The 18,192-nt window shown below is 38.3% G+C and overlaps 1 protein-coding gene across 1 annotated transcript in view; it reads right to left on the bottom strand.

The window, feature by feature from the left end:
• The window catches only part of DEG2 (DEGP protease 2), a 61,351-nt gene extending 45,919 nt beyond the window's left edge, over positions 1-15,432 (bottom strand). The window contains exons 1-5 of the mRNA XM_089153369.1: positions 15,060-15,432; positions 14,410-14,583; positions 3,834-3,887; positions 1,438-1,511; positions 1,237-1,300 (exon numbers count right to left, since the gene is read on the bottom strand). Of these exons, the coding sequence (XP_089009495.1) occupies positions 1,237-1,300; positions 1,438-1,511; positions 3,834-3,887; positions 14,410-14,583; positions 15,060-15,257 (564 nt within the window). The 5' untranslated portion in view covers positions 15,258-15,432. The remainder of the gene's footprint in view (positions 1-1,236; positions 1,301-1,437; positions 1,512-3,833; positions 3,888-14,409; positions 14,584-15,059) is intronic.
• Between the last annotated feature and the right edge of the window lie 2,760 nt (positions 15,433-18,192).

The following is an 18,192-nucleotide window of genomic DNA, read 5'->3' on the forward strand; positions in this document are numbered from 1 at the left end:
TGGATTCCAGGCCCAAAACTAGCGTTTCAATTAGGGTGTATAGGTGGTTTTAACAAATGGTTTCCTCAATTGGTTCCTAATAATTGTGTTCTAATTCCCTATGTTGGATTTGGTTTGGTTTGATGGGCATTGATGGTTAAGCTAGCTTTGTAGGGTCTTGTCTTGAGAAGGGGTAGATTCGAGATGAAAACTTAGGGGAATGGGATAAAACTTGAGAGGAATTTATATTTCATACTCAGAATAATATCTTCAGGTGTTAATGATATTGGATGGATAGATTGGGAGATATTAAGTTTCTTGATTTTGGGCCCATAGAATAGAGCCATGACCACACTAACATATTAAACAAAGGCCCATCCCCCATATCTATCAACCTTAGGTTGAGTTCAAAGGAAAACAGGCCAATTCAGCACTGAAGGATACACATCACAGTTACCCAGGAAAACCAAAACGAGGGACAAACAGGGTATTGTATAGACTATAGAGAAGCAAAGTGGAAAAATAAGATAAAATGCCATCTCACCCAGACTTCTCTCACCTCACAGCCTCTTACTGTCTTACAGTTTCTCATTGCACAAAGCAAACTATTTTCATTCATAAACCATAGGAGGATTTAATGGATCTTTTAAATACATAGTAGCTTACCAATAACAGAGTAAGCACAATTCTACACCTGTTTTTATTGCAAGTGAAGGATATGAAAGTACAGCATTCTCCTTAGTTTCCATTAGAGACTGTATGTTTGATGGAATAATCCCATGAAATCCCAGAGGTTGAGTTTGTTTAGTTCACTGATGTGGCACCCACTTTTTCCCACCCCATGCCTAAAAGAAGTCCCACCATTTTGGGTGGGATTTTATGGAAACTAAAAATAAACTTGAGAGACCGCATATTCTACTTTTCCTTTACTTTCCCTTTCTTTACTTTTCTGTCCTCTCACCCCAATTCACATAAGTCCCACACTTTTAACTATCTCATCCCTTTCTCTCTTGCAAACAAACGGTCTCTTACAGATGCTTCTGGGTTCTGAAATGGCTGCTCAAGGAAGAAATCAGAATCCAGGGTTCCTAGGTTTAGGGATCAAATAGTGCACAGAATGTTTGCAGTGGGAAAAGTAAGGGAGTAAGGATCCCATTGAATTGAAGTTGGTCCATGAATCTAAGAAATATTGAGAACAGGTATCTACTAGTAACCACAACATGGCAACAAACAAGAAAGTAACCTGTACAAGATTACCTGTGTATGATGTTCAACACAATGGGCATTGGTCAAAAGTTTTCCATCTCCAATCATAAAAGCACTGCATAACCAGTAACAGCTCAGCAAATACTCCAGTACAACACACTACACAATAACAACAGAAGATTGAAAAGCCCAAAAAGAGGGGGGGTGGGGGTGGAACCAAGAGCAACTAATAGCCTTGAACTTGAGACATGCCTGCCTGTACTTGTATATTGTCTCTGTTTTTGCCAGGGAAGGGAATAGTCAGGTGCTGTATGAGTGCAATAAACCTAGTACAGCAAAGAAACAACCTTGAAAGATTAATAATAGATACTGACAATGAAGGGAAAAGGGAACATACATTGCATCTTTAGGTGAATGCTCTTCTTGGATCTGTAATTTTGGATTACGCAAAATCTAGAAGTAACACATGCGCAAAAAAAGGGTCAAAGCACCCATCATTTGCCGAATGGATTGGTTGGACCATCCAGACACCTTTAGTCTCACAAAATTAATTTGCATCTGCTACATGGTTAAGGGGAAAATAGATCCCAATTTCCATCACCTATAAATGATAAATCTCTTATATTTTTTATTCACCCAAGAACTACACAACACCTTTCAGAAGAAAGAGGTAAAAGAACACTGACTGGAGCTTACACAAAAAATCGGCTTGTCTCTTTCTAATTTTGGGCCAGAGAAACAAAAAACTCTTAATTCACACACACTTAGGCCCAAAATACCATTTTCTCCATGACAGTTGCACCAAAGCACCTATCAGAGCACCTACCTGCATCTCAGAGGTTGGTGAAACAAAATAATGAAGTCTCAGTTTTCTATGAAATTTCGGTAAGTTTGGTGAAATTTCAAAATTTTTGCTGAAATCTCGAAATTCCGGAGAAATTTGAAAATTCCAAGGGTCAAAGCTTATGGATATGGATATGGAGGAGCATACAGTGGTTCATCTGCTGATTGTAGTAGTATGCCTGCATATGGGTATAGAGATGGATTAGGTGCATCATTTGTGACTCCCATCTTTGGATTATCCATTAGGACCAATATAACTAGTTACATCTGGATAACTTTATTCATACCATGTCATGGCATGCTTATGTCAGTAAAAGTACTCCTCCATAACCCGAGGGATGGATCTAACCCTACACATACTTGTATATTGAATTCTACTTCTTGTATGTGTTGTTGCATTTTAATGAACATCTTATGTTGTCTTGCAATATTCCATATTTACATTGGTTAAAATTCACATTCCAGACTTCCAATTTCGCTCGCATACAGTACGGCATGTCCCAATCAAGAACATCACTTTGGGTTAGGTTTTAGGCAAAAACAACACTTCCAACGTGTTTATTGGCCTCAACTTAGGCTAGACACTAAAAACTAGGCCAGAATGACCCCAAAACCCATCGAGATTGAAGGTCAAAATCTAAAAAAAAAGATTCTGAAATTGCGAAATTTCAGACATCTCGGTAGCGACAGTAGGTACCGAGTTGAGCGAAATTCCATACCTTGCCTGCAAGAGTTTCATTCTTTAAAGGTTCTCTCACTTCTCTCCAGTCAAAAGCTCCATCAAACTCCCGTTAGCAGTAAAGAACGAAACTTTAGGCATCTTCTATAAAACCTCGGTCCTATCCAAATCATAAATTACTGGTCAGAGGACGCAAGCTCTACGCATAATCCAGACCATACTCAGCATTATATATGAATTACACATAATCACAAATTGAAAATGTTAATGGCTCTACCTTGCATACGGCCAAGGTACCATGGAGTACTCTTGGTCATGTACACACTAGTAATGGTTTCGCAAAGTGTAGGCTTTCTCACTACTTACCACCTTCCCTTGTTGCTTAGCTGACAAGTAACTTTATTGCAATCTTACTATGTATAGTTTCCTTCTTGGGAAGATTTTATGTGATATTTACTTTTTCCTTGCAGTGTAACTCAGTTTAGGAAAGTTATCTTAAACTGAGATTGCTTGCTATATTATAAACAAAGGCTCATAGTGAGGAGCATCTGTATGCAAGCTCTCTCCCTCTTTCTTCCCATTCTTCTTCTCCCTTCTCCTCTTTGTCCCTGCTGTTCTGATCTTCTCAGTTGCAGGAACTGCTACAGAAACGTCTTTCCTAACTTAAGCCAATTGAAATATTCATTTCTCACAATCCATATCTTCAAATTATACAAATGCCCTTTGATACAGAATGACTAACTATGGCATATCCCGAGGAGTACGGAGATATGAATTAGTACCCATTCCCAACGCTGACTTGATTGTTATAAATTATAACTATTGCAATACACATTTTCCCAGGCAATGCTTGGAATTTCATCATTTACTGTTACTGAATTCACAAGCTGGTGCGCGTGGGAACATCCTACTGTTCACATTCACCTAGTTTCAAAGAAAACTTGTACTCCAAAATAGTCTGATTGGATAAGCTATAACAGTCTGATATTTGTACTCTGCCAGATGAACCATAAGCAAAGATGCATCATGATGCAAACATGAACCAATACATATTTGAACTGGTCAACAGAATGACTGAAATTGATTGATTTATGCAATTTCTGTGAATGAAACCTACGAACCATACCTTCACAACAGCATTAAGGAAAGCAGCATCTTGAAGATTACTGGAGTCACCAACCTGAAAACACATGCCAAATGGATAATCCAAACTTAATAATTATGGGAGTGCCAAAGGTCTGCAACTATAACCAATGGGTGATAACAAGATGGAGAAATGGATTCTGGTGTACTAACATAAAAACATGGGTGGCTTATTGTTATTACTGTATTAAACCCATATACTTTTTCCTACTCATGAAATTGAATGAGTGAGTCATCGGTGGGTAAAGCGATCATTTTAGAAAACCTAGGGATGCAATATGTTAACAATAACTGCAACATCCAGCAAGCATGTCATGATTATTTTATTGGCATTCAATGGATTTGACCCCCTCTTTTAAACTTCTGCGAACGTTCACTTTATCGTCATTATATTTTACTTTTGGTATTACTTATGTCACAGAGAGCAATAAATGACGCATAGACAATAAGAATAAGTGGACAAGAAGAAAGAAAAGAGAATAGGAGAGACCTCCCACTCACAATGATATTCATAATAAGAGAGGTGTTGAAATCTTGAGAGAATCTTGACTCATGTCCTGTGTGACATGGCAGGGCTTTATTTATAATAATAGTTATGAATGAGCAAGTACAATGTTCCCCGATGTGGGACTAAAAAACATAATTAATAAAGACTCTCTAATAGACCAAACTCCCAACTGGACTCAAACTCCTAACTGAACTCAATTTATGACTTACAACAAGAGGCTACAATAAAATAAGACAGAAACTTCCTAGTTCCTAACATTGGATCTATCCATAATTCCATATGGAAAAGAAATACTAAAATTAATTGAAGAATCTAGCCAGCAGTAGGGAAGAGTAGAACCCAAGGAAGCTAAAATGTACCTGACCCATATATTCCCCTATGTACCCCAAGAGCTGCATAGCTAGAGTGATAAACAATCTATATGATGTTGTTACATTATATTAATGAGTCCCAGGGCTGCTGGAGCTGTGAGTCGAAAGGAAATTAAGAAGAAATAGAGAAGTTGAGCCAAAAGTGAGGGATCTTGACTATTTATTATAATACAATGTATCTGCGTTGTGTGAGGGGACTCAGGGGAGCATGATATGAATTCGTGTGATGTATGTGTTGAGAAAGCCGATTTGAGTAGAATGGCTTGAATTGATCAGTGTGATTCTCAAGTCCCTCAATTTATAATAAAATGGATTGAACACTATTACATAAATACCCTTCCTTGGGTAACAAGAAATAGAAATTTACATGAACAAAAACTCAAATAAAGTTGAACACCTAGTAGAACTCAACCAACACTCCCCCTCAAGTTGAGGCATAGATATTAGTCATGCCCAATTTGCCTATAATAAGAAGGAAATCTCCTTCCTTCAAACCCTTAGTGAAAATATCTGCCATTTGGTCCCCAGACCTCACAAAAGGCATGCACATGAGTCTTGAGCCCTTGTTCCAGCTTTCCTTTGACAAAAAACCAGTCAATTTCAAATGTGTTTAGTTTGATCATGTTGCACAAGATTATTATCAGTACTAATAGCAGCCTTGTTTCACAATAGAGCATCATAAGGTTCGGGACTTGGACTCAAATATCTTCTAGCAAGCCATTCAACCATAGTAGCTCACAAACTTCACGAACCATAGCTCTATATTCAGCTTCAGTATTGGATAAAGCTACCACATTATGTTTCTTACTTCTCCAAGTAACTAGATTACCTCCAACAAAGGTACCATAACCTGAAATTTACTTCTTGTCGGGATCCAGCCTAGTCTACATCAGTGTATGCTTCTACTCTTAAATTATTAGTGGGTGACAAAAGTATTCCTTTTCCAAGAGTTCCCTTCAAATATTGCAGTATTCTAGTAACAGCCTTCATATGAGCTAAATATGGATCATTCATGAACTAGCTCACTATCCTCACTGCATAAGCAATGTCTGGCCTGGTGTGGGACAAGTAAATAAACTTCCCTACCAGCCTTTGGTATCTTCCTTTGTCCACTGGTTCTCCCTCTTTTTCCTTAAGTTTAGCTCCAGCTTCAATAAGAGTATCAACTGCTTTACACCCAACATTCCCACTTATGATAATAAATCTAAGACATACTTTCTTTGGAATAGGAATATACCCTTCTTTGATCGAGCCACCTCAATCCCTAAGAAGTACTCTAACTTCCCTAGATCTTTAATCTCAAACTCTCTACCAAGAAAGTTCTTCAACATTTGAATTTCTTCACCATCATTCCCTAGTGATGACAATATCGTCCACATAAACAATGAGAAGTGTGATGTTAGTACCTGACTTATTGACAAATTGTGTATGATCAGCATTGCTTTGCTTGTACCCAATAAAAGTCATTGCCTTTAGAAGGAGTCCAAACCAGCATCTAGAAGACTATTTTAACCCATAAAGTGATCTCTTCAACTGACAAACTTTCCTTGTAGTATTGTCATCGGAGAAACCATGTGGGAGACTTCTTCCTCTAACTCTCCATGTAAGAAGGCATTCTTTACGTCTAGTTGGTGCAAGTTCCAGTCTTTGTTCACAACTACAAACAACGAACTCGACAGTGTGTTTAATTTTGCAACAGGGGCAAAGTCTCCTGATAATCAATCCCATAGGTCTGGGTAAATCCCATTGCAACTAGTCTAGCCTTCAACTTGTTGACTGATCCATCCATATTTTGTTTACCCACAAACACCCATTTGCAACCCACGGGTTATTTTCCTGGAGGAAGTGTAACCAGCTCCCAAGTATTATTTTTCTTCATTGTCTGCATTTCATCTACCATAGCTACCTTCCATCTCTTATCAACATAGGCTTCCTGCCAACTTTTAGGAACAGATATAGATGATAAAGAGGATATAAAAGCACGGTAAGAGTCAGACAAACAATTATAAGAAACATATTTAGCTATGGGATGTTGAGTACAAGATCTGACTCTTTTTCTCACAACAATAGGAATCTTATTATGGAGCAAGAGATTGAGGTGGTAACATGTCACCTTTCTCCACCTGCTTTAGTTGGTTGTAAATCTTCCTCTGATAAGTCTGCATCTTTTTATTCTGGTCAATCTGGTTTTGAAAGACCTCAATAGTGTGCCTCATAAGAGTGGTCTACCCCAACCAGGTTCTTCACATGGTTCACAAAACGAAGGGGAGAATTAAAGTCCTCAGGGATACTGGCCCGAAGTCTCCCCCTGGTCGGAAATACATCTTGAACTCCTAAGTTGTGTTATGGTGGTGTGATAAAAAGGTCTAGAGTTGGAAAGAACACCTCTCCTCTAAGACTTTCCCCCTAGAGAGGTGTATAGTAAGGGTAAGACTTATTAAAAATTACATCCATGGAGACAATGGTTTTCCTGGAAAGAGGATGATAACATTTGTACCATTTCTAAGTAGTAAAATACCCCAGAAAAATGTAGCGTAGGCCACAATAAGCCAACTTATTTTGGTGGTCTATGATTCTGGCATAATACACATCCAAAATCCTTTGGGGGAATAACAAAAGAAAAGGCTCCCTCGAGAAGCTCATTAGGACATTTAAAACCAAGTATCCTACTGGGCATCCTATTCATAAAGTAAGAGGCAGTGAATATAGCATCACTCCAGCATCACTCCAGTATTGATCAGGGACATTCATAGCAATCATAAGTGAACGGGCTATCTTTAAAAGATGCTGATTCTTCCTTTCGGCAACCCATTTTGGGCAGTTGTATCAACACAACTGGTCTGGTGTATTATACCAAAGTCAGAGAGATATCTCTGAAATTCACCATCAATATATTTTGTGCCACTGTTACTGCGAAGGATCTTCACAGTGGCATTGAACTAAGTTTTAATCATATTATGAAAATCACAAAAGCATCGAAAAACCTCATTTTTTTTGTTTTAAAAGATAAATCCATGTAGAACAAGAGTGACAATCACTAAAAGTAACAAAGTACCTATGGCAGTAATAAACAAGTCGGCAAGGGCCCACACATTAGTATGAATTAGTCCAAAAGAAATAGATTTTCTATTATGAAGAGAAGGTAAATAAGTAGAACGAGTCTGCTTCGCAAAAATGCAGGCTTCACAAAAAATTTCATCCCTTTTACAAGAAGAAAGTAAACCAGTAAATACTTTCTTAAGAGTTCCTTAAGGGGGTGACCTCGCCTACGGTGCCACTGATGAAGGTCTGATATTACCGAATGGATCGAATTAGAAGATGCAATCAGAGCATAAGTGAATCCTCCAATTGGCTCCAACTTATAAAATTCATTGTCTAGTTTACCACATCCAATCTCCTTCCCTGTTACCAGATCCTTGAAGACATAGTAAGATGGGGAAAAAAGTCACTTTACATTTCAAGTTATATGTAAGACTACTGATAGAGAGCAAGTTAGTAGAGAAAGAGGGAATGTGTAAAACTTTAGACAAAAAAAGTGATGGAGAATGTTGAATAGTCCCTTTTCCAGCAATGGAAGAATATGAGCCATCAGCAATTCAAACTTTATCTTTTATGAAAGTTGGAGCATAATGTAAAAGAAAAAAAGGATGAACATGTCATATGATCTGTGGCTCCTGTATCAATGATCCAGAGAGCAGAAACTAAAGAAACATGGAAGCCTGTAAAAGTTTTACCTAAAATAGCCAGGTAGGAGTTGGTATAGGTAGTGGAGGAAGCAGTAGTAGAAACTGTACCGGCAGTAGAAGACTACAGAATACGTTGCAGAGTAGCTAACTTCTCCTATGAAAAACCAATGTCTGCAGAGGGAGTTGCGGAAACTATCTCAAAAAGATTAGCCTTCGGTTTTCCCCTTCCTTGTGCACATTTTTTGCTCAAAATTAGCAGGTTTCTCATAGAGCTTCCAACAATTGGCCTTGGTATAATATGGTTTGTGATAGTGCTCACACTTGACAATCTCCTTAGCCAAGTCAGATTTAGTGCTAACAAACTATAAGGCTGATTTCTCCACAATAGGAGCATGAAGTATGGCTAATCGACGGCTTTCCTCACACTGAACAAGGGCATAAGACTATTCTAGTTTAGGAAAGGGAGAACGACTTAACACTTGCACTCTGATCTGATCCTACTCCACATTCAAACCTGCCAAGAAGTCATATACCCGAATCTTATCAATGTGCTTCCTATAAGTAGCCACATCATCTGGATTAGTGGGGTGATAATCCCCATAATGATCTAACTACTGCCAAAGAGATAGCAACTCAACAAAATATTGGGCCACAGTCAGTTCCTTTTGAGTAGTCTTATGAAGCTTCTTTCGTAACTCATAAAGCTGTGCATCATTCCCCAACTATCCATATATTTCAGTAATAGCCTTCCAGATTTGGGTTGCAGTATCAAATAATAGGTATCCACGGGCAATATTCGGATTCATGGAATTCAAAAGGAATGACATAATAAGAGAGTTATTCGAGATCCATTTATCCTGTGAAACACCTGTGGTAGTAGGTTTGATAGTGGCGCCCATAATGTGTCCAACAAGTCCCCTTCTAGCAATAGTCAAATCATCAGATCGAGACCAGATCACATAATTTATTCCATCAAATCTTACCAAAAGAGGATGAAGAGTGGGGTAATGTTCGGAGCCAGTGGGAGCAGTAGTATCATCAATAGTTGCCATGTTGAAAATTTTGCCTGTAGTTCTTCAGTCTTCACCCTTCCAAAATAACTGAAACGTCGCAAAATGCAATAGCCAAACCACCCAAACAAATCTAGGGAATAATAGGATTCAAAAGGTGCATAAATAAATAGGTCCGTAAAATTATGCAAATTTACAAATAAGTCCCTGAAACTATACAAATTCACAAATAGGTCCCTAAAATATGCAACTTTACATTTAAATCCCTGAAAATATGCAAATTTACAATTATGTCCCTGAAAATATGCAACTTTACAAATGAAGCCTCTGAAACATCAATAACTTTTTCTTTCTATTTTTGGGCTAATAGAACCGCAGGTTAGGAGGGAAAAAACCAATAAATGGTTCGGTTAAAGTTGGGCTAGTCTGGTCCATGTTAAGAGCTTCTCATTTTCGATGAAGAAAGAAAAAAACCAAAATAAGGCGGTGGAGGTAGAATGGTTGCTGGATCGATGGTTCCTCAATTGACGGTTGCAGGAATGTTGGGATCAATGGTTGCTGATATCAGGTCTGGTTGCTAGTATGGTCACAACGATGGGTATTAGGTGAATGGAAGGTTAGGCGTTGGCAGAGATGGTGCAAGAGCAGAATAGGTGATGGCAGAGGAGGATGACTTGCAACGATGGCAGAGGTGCAGTATGTAGCGTCAACGAAAGCAAGAGAAAAGAGAGAGAGGGAGATCAAGAGAGAGAATTGATTTCCCTGTTGTGTTTTTTTCTTCTCTTTTTTTTTCTTTTTCTTTCCAAATCGACTTTTGGCTCTGATGCCATATTAAGAAAGCCAATTGGAGTAGAATGGCTTGAATTGATAAGTGTGATCTCAAGCCCTCCATTTATAATAAAGCGAAAAAAAAACACTATTACATAAATACCCTTACTTGGGTAACAAGAAATAAAAATTTACATGAACAAAAACTCTAGTAAAGTTGAACTTTTAGTAGATTACCGAATTATGCATCAATTATATAAATTGTCAAGTGAATGAATGTCATGAAAATGCTTTAAATGTTAACATTAAATTACTCAAACTAGGGCATGAGATATGTACATGGTCTAAATGTGAAATGCAAACGGATAGATAAGACAAAGAACATTTTAATAGAATGGCCATACATTTTATAACAAGAGAGAGAGAAAAGAATTATAAAGAAGCAATGTATGCATGTATGGTTAATGGGTAGCTTTTGCACAACATACTAGCAACTACAGCCCCTTTCTAGTAAGGGCTATGTATTGGATGAGTGTCTTATAACATGTAGGACCATTTTATTACGACTTAAAGAGCACAAATATCTTTAGAAATTATAAAGAATGAGATAAAATGGGGAAAGAGATAAACAGGGGAGAAAATAGATGATTTTTGGTTCTATCAAGGAAACCACTACCTCCCTACTCGACGAGCAAATTTGTTAATATTCTTTTTTTTTCATATTTTCATTCTGAATTCAAGGATAATTAATCCTACAATATTGCAATTACATCCATCCCCCCCATTACTCTCGTATCATCTCTCACACCTAACTACTCACCATAACTTAAGCTATATGTAATTTTAGGATTAAACCAATAACTAAATAAATAAAATAGAATTAACATGATAGAAGTAGTTACCATAGTTATCTAAATAAAAATAACTAACCAACCCAAGATAAGGTTAGATAGGTATGTAGCATTCCTTCCCCCTGAAATTAAAAGAGGAGTCCTCTTGGATCACGATTCATAATAGGCAAAGATTCCATAACATGCGGACCCTATCACAGAGGAGAATACTTGATTTATAATGCTTGAAATTCTTCATGATGGTGCATGATTTGTATTCCTTGTGATCCTTTTTCTTCTTCCTTTTTCAATGATATCCATAATCATATCCATAATTATTAAAAATAAGTAAATAATTGTAGTAAGTGTTTCCACATAACAGCAAAAGAATGGTGCCCCAAAAGTTGATGACAAAGCACCTCAAAATCCACCATGCTGCTGTAATTTTTTCCACACATATAAGAGTCAGTAGTATGAGTAGCAAGTGATTGGGGTTAAAAAAAATAAAGCCCTTTCTCTTCACATCTACTGCCAATCACCCTCTTCGTCACCAAAGCCTGAAAAACACCAGAAGAGGGATAGAAAGTGACAACAACTCAAGGATTTGGTGAGATGACTAACAGATAAGAGGTTAGTAGCAAAGTTACAGACAGCAAGAACATAAGAGAAATTGAGGAGTTAAGTCTGACACTACCCTCACCAGAGAAAGAGGAAGGAACCACTAGCAACTCTAACCTAATCCCTACCCAAACAAATGGAATATGGATCAAAAAACTGACATACCCATCATGTGATCTGATGCACCTGAGTCAATAACCTAAGAGGAAGCACTAGGTAAGGCAGTAGAGACCTGAAGAGCGGAGGTCGAGGACTGGGGCTGTTGCCTGTGACTGTACAAAGGAGTCAAAGACAAGATGTCATCCTTCAAAAAGTAACAATATCTTCCTTAGGTAGGCAATCTGGATCACCAAGTATTGAGTTATATCCCATATGCTCAATCTCAAATGCCACAATCTGTTCCCAAGCTTCTCCTCTTTGCCACCATGTGTACTAGAGGAATTACCCCAAGGAGGACATCCAGGACCGAACACCTGTCCTTGTTGTGCTCCAGATTCCCACAAGGTCACACCTAAGCTTGTCTTACTGATAACTTGAAGTGGTTCCTTGGCTTCCTCCCAAACTTTGATCAGGCCCCTCTTCGGGAGAACTAGAAACAAGGGCAGACCTCTCAGTCAAGGGGTGACACCAGCTATTTCCATAGAAAGCCTTCTAGTCTCTTCACATTGAAGATAGCTACATACCTCATTTAGAGAAGGAACTGGTGACTTTCCCAAAATTTGAACACGAATAAGTTCAAACTCAAGAGGAAGACCCCCATGTAAAATCAGCATTCAGCACCCTCTCCATATAAGAGCTTTGTGCAGCTTGGCCTCATCATCGGGATTAGTCAGCTAAAGATCCCGGTAGTAGTCATACTCCTCCTGGAGGCTAATGACAGTGTTCTAGTAAGCTGAAATGCACAAAGTGTCCTATTTGAGAGTAATGACCTTTTGTAAAGTTGGTAAACCTCAGCTGAATCCCCGACTCTAGCATAAGTTTTGCAGACACCACCCATATCCCTTATGAGGTCTCCTTGCACAATAAATCTTTGATCAATCTCAGGATTCATGGAGAAGATTAGCCATGTCATTACAATGGAATTTTCAGTTTCCCATTTAAGATAGGTAGGGTCATTGGAACTAGGAGTATAGACGGAAACTGTGATATAGCCAAGTTTCCCTCAACTACAAAGGGATTTAAGGGACAACTTCACCGACTGGACCAATCCAAGAAATTAGCATATTCCAGCTTGACAATGGTTGGCACCACTCACACCAGCTTTAGTATTAGGTCCAACGACTGCAAATGAGTCAGATCTGTGACCCAGGCATAGTGACCACACACCCAACAGAAAAGAAAAATTAATTAGGGGCCACAGAGTACACTTGATCCAAGAATCAACACAGGACAACCAAGGAAATAGCAGGATCAGCAGACTTTCTTACATAAACAGAGACACAACCACTCCCAGAAATGCTTAACAGGGAAAACCAAAACAGAATACAGAAGCCAAACTTCAACATGCAGCAATGCAAAAATAATAATAATAATATTAATATTAATATTAATAAATAAAATAATCCAGCAGTACCAGGCTAGCAGAAAGGTGAGGTTATACTCCCAAACCATTAACCTTCAGCAAGGGAGGCTTGGTAGGATGAAAAGAGAGCTTCCTAGACACCAAAGTCCTAGTACAAGCTCAAACAAAGATAAGATGACTAGATGAGGAAGACTTGAAGCATTCAAACTGATGTCCAGGACCACCCAAAGAGGGCCCAGAGAGATTACCAGTACCACAGGTAATTTCAGCCAACATGGGTGTTTTGGTCATTTTGAGTCCCCTAGGCACACCCAATCTGATACAGTTTAATTCTGAGTCCTGTTAGGAGTCTTAGGACTTTAGATATACTTTTATTTTTTTAATTTGAATCCTTGGTTTTTAATTTAGGAGTCCTAGTCTAGCTAGGAGTCCTAATTAGAGAAGGATTCATTTAGTTGGATCCAGTATGTTAGTAGGATCCAGGTCTACTCTTGTTTTCAAATTTGGTTTTGCTTTGGTCAGGTTATTGAAGAGCCCCAGCTAGGGTTGGAGTCCCCAGTACAAGTAGAGAAGGATTCCCTTATATAGAGTCCACTTATTACAAGGAACGCAGATCTACTTTTATTTTGCAATTTGGATCATCCTAGGATGAGTTATATAGTCCCTGTGACAATTTGAGTCTTTAGTCCAAGTATTGAAATCCGACCATTGATACTGAAACAATTGTAGCCATATATCGTAAAGGAGTTCTGCTTTCCCTCTAGAAATCAGTTGCTCACCTTCAACAGACCCTAAACTGGTTGTGGAGACTAGTTACACAAGCATCCTTCACCTCCAGCGTATAATTGCCATAGTACACGTACATCAAAACACACGCAACAAGTATTATAAAAATCAAATGAGTTTTGATTTCAAACTTGGAAGTTCCTAATTGGCTGAAAATAGAGGTTTTAACATTCTGTTTCCTACAATTATTAAGGCTCCCCATCTTCTACGTAAGCTTCAATATATGCTAGAAAAATGACTCAGCCATAAGTGTATTTGTTTAATATTCCATACCAAATGAATAATGTGGAAGATGGACATGAGCATAGTAAAATTTGTCCAAGCTCCCTACCCTAGGGGCAATCATCATACTAAACAATGTGATGAAGCAGAAATTTGCTAAATAAAGAAAGAAAACTTCAGTCTGAACTACAATAAAACTATACCACTCCATGAACATTCCCAGTCATGGATTCCATACCTGTGGCTCCTTAAGATCATATCCAAAACCTTTCTTGTCTTTTTTTTGCACACCGTGCGACTTAAACGCTGTGGATTTTATTCGACCAGTCTCCTTTCCATCCCCATCTGGAGTTGAATTTGGCCTTTCACCTTTTGATCTTCCTGCCATCTTCTTCTTAGAGACACCTTTCATCTGATCACATATGCAAAAATTTGTATGAAATACGAAATTGGATTAACCCAAGCTCTCATTAGAAGTTCCATGTTGAGTGATAATTTTACCAATGTGAAATTGGATTAGCTCTGCGAAGTAAGTGGAATAGGTTGAGAAACAATTTTAATAATGTGAAACTGAATTAGCTCTCCGAAGCAAGTGGCATGTAAAGCATATACGGAACAATCAATCAAAATGTGCTTGCGAGTTCAATCATTTATGTGAAGCAGAAGTGCAAGAGACGTGTAGCATTGCTTTCGCTGGGAAGGAGATAGGAGATTTCCTATCCCAGGAAGAAAAAGAAGAAGAAGAAGAAAAAATCGACTTTTGTTTTTGGGCGTCTGTTAACAAGGGACCAGAACTCCATTGGAAGAAAAAACGAAATAAATGTTAGGATATCAATACTAAGGTAAGACAAGCACAGATAGAGAGATGGGGATTAGAGTATCATTTACCTCCTTTCCGGTTTCGCCATTAGAGGAAGAGCACCTTGTTAGAGTTCTCTGTTTGGAATACGTGAATTTATTATCTTTAGGTATATCTGGGTATGAAGTCCTCCGCGGAGTGGCGTAATGGCAGCCAAATGAAGGGATTCGAGAGGCGTCGCTCAGTGTGCACATAGAGAACCAGCAGCTGGCGACTGCCATCGCCATTGAAGCTCTGAGTAGCAACTGAAGATTAGCGGAACAAGTTAGTTACAACTTACAACAGAGAACATATAAATTAAAAGTGACGACGTAGAGATAAACTCCCTCTCCTTATCCTTTCTCTTTAACAAAGCCACTCTGCTCGATTAGACTAGCTCTTGGCGACGTCTCGAATCTCTTACCTCAATGATCCAAAGCCAAAAGAATTTATCGTTTCACCGTATTCCATCTTTTACTTTCCTTCTAAGTTCTAACTACTGTAAATGGGCACCCCCCGGGCCCTTCCACGGTTTTTTTTTTTTTTTTTTTTTTTCTTTTTTGGGGGAAATTCTAGGTCCAATGAAGTCAAATGCACGTCTTAACTAATCTTCAAAGAAATTTTAATTAATATAGCCAGTTCGCCTGGCCTTGAGGGGATTCGAAACTCTGACCTTCTACGTGGAAGTGTCGGTCTTTTGTTAGTGAGTCACCCTCGGGGTTCCCTTCCTCGAGTTTTGCATTCTCTCTCTTCTTTCCCCCGATCTTGAGTCTATTTGAAATCTCATAAGAACTATTTCACTGTGATCCTAGTGATCCTTGAGATGTCGACCCTGGTGCCCTCTCATAGCAGCAGCAGCTATGATGCTGCCGTTATTGTTCACTATTGCATCAAACCCATGAGGCGGAGCGGCACCTCGTGGAGGTGAACCTCAACTGGGTACCCCAAACTACTGAGGCAATCTATTTCCAACCCCTAAATTGTTGTTGTGGTTGCTGATGGTCTTTGACCAAACAGCAACACAACCCTTGACCTTCTCTTTTAAATAGCAGTTCCATCTTCAACCCTCTTCTCATCCTCAACAATTCCGTCCAAAGAGGCTCGATCTCTATCGGCCCTAACATTCCTCTTGTCTTTTCTCCACCCGTCTAATTTATAGACATGAACAAATGGGCCCAAAGGGTAAATAAGCTTTTGGTTATCATTTCATTAGGAAAAAATACAGCAGAACTAAAACCTCACATCATTCATCAAATAGTTTACCGACAATAGATGATTTGAAACTACAATGCACATTATAAACTAAAACGAACAATGAAGTTCCACCGATAACTGTTATAAGTTGTATTAGCATCTATATGGTAATGGAATAAAAGGAAGTTACATTGAGAAGGATAACTGAGAGCCTGAGACAAGTAGAGGCTTTTGCTTGTTATTTGTTTTTATGATAGCCAAAGACGAGATCGATTGATTTCAAAAGGGCGAAAGGAGAAAAGGTATGCATAGTCGGATAGAGTGAGGGACATCATATAACCGACATCTCATCGTATAAAATAATTTGTAAAAGCATGATCAATTCATTAAACAACATACATATATACTTGAGTAATGAAAGAGAAAATATAAGTAAAGTGCTACTGTACTTACAGCAGTACATCATAATTATAAAGTACAATATCAGTAGCGAATCTAAGAGTTTCCGATATTATAAACTATAATACACGCAATCTATGTTACCTTAAATAGCGTTGATGATTATCCAAATATCAAAGAGAGAGGTTCCAAACCTAGCAAATAAACCCTAAACAATTATAGATACAACATTAGAAAATAGGCCTAAAAGATTGGAGATCAAACAAATCAAATCGAGTGAAAAAAAGAGCTACTGACTTGCTTGGTCGATTGGTTGGTCTACTGACCCAGTCGACCAACTGAGTTAGTACGAAGCAAAAAAAAAGGATTTTGATCCGAAACTCAATTTACAAGATCCAAAACTCTATGGAACTTGGAGGAAACCTTTAGAACAATAACCTAACACTGAAGGAGTATAGATTAGCCACTAACATTGACCAGAACACTACCTACCAATTTAAAACCATGACTCTCCAATTTGGTAAAAACCCTAGTTTTCAATGAAAAATATACTATGCATCCATGGGAAAACTATAAATGATCAGATCTCATCCTAGTAGGAGATAATCAGAAGTCATATACAATTCCATCATGAAAAAACAGATCTAATCATGCTAAGAAATTGAGTCGAAAAGGGAGATCATGGTTTCATTAGGGTTTTACAAGGATCATGGTGAAGATCAATGTAATGTCATTAAACCTTGAGAATGGAAGGAGATGGTTGCAAGGATGCAACATCTTCTTCATAGTCTCAATCAAGAATAAGATCATAGAAGGATAAATCACAACACATAAGAGATCACTAACTTTAGATCGAAGAATCGGACTTGAGAGGCTTGAGATCTTGCAAAAGTTCTTCGAGTTCATCAAGGAAAGCTTTGAGAGAGTCTTCCCATGTTCTCTGAGAGTTTTGGAGGCAGAGGATACTAAGAAATATGAAGTTTACTTAAATAGAAAGTGAAAAACCCTAAACAGAGGATTTTCTCGAATTTCTGACTCTGTTGGTCGATTGGCCCAATTGACCACCCAGTCGACCAAGCTGGTCAACAAGGCCCAAACAAGGAATTGAAGGCCCAACTCAAGTCCAAACCTAATGAGCTTCTCCCAACACAACATGTGGCTTGCCTAGTATAGAAAAATGCCTTCGAATCATGTCTAACTATACTTCAAGTCCATCAACTTGACTCATCTTCAACAAGTTGCAACTTCCTTTATAGTTATGAACAAACTTCCAAGTATGGAACACCATTATCAACTTCCATGGGTTATGGGTCAAATACCATGTCTTCCACTAAGATGGTCCATAGTTGGCTTCTTCCTTTACTCTGGGTCTTCGGACCTACAAACAACCGGGTTTCCGGGTCAAGGTCAGGGTTAGGATAGGGCTAGATTTCACAACTGTAGTTGCAGAAGTATCATGATGTAAAAGAAACCAAACATAAGTAGTTAAATCATGCATTCATGTCATAATATATAAAGGCATGCAAGTAGGCATATTGTGAATTGGAATACTCACCTCGTAATCCGAACTTATAGTCTTCAAATAAGATA

Source organism: Hakea prostrata, chromosome 4 (genome assembly GCF_041222555.1).
Source record: "Hakea prostrata isolate BN-2017 chromosome 4, UWA_Hpros_2, whole genome shotgun sequence".
NCBI lineage: Eukaryota > Viridiplantae > Streptophyta > Magnoliopsida > Proteales > Proteaceae > Hakea > Hakea prostrata.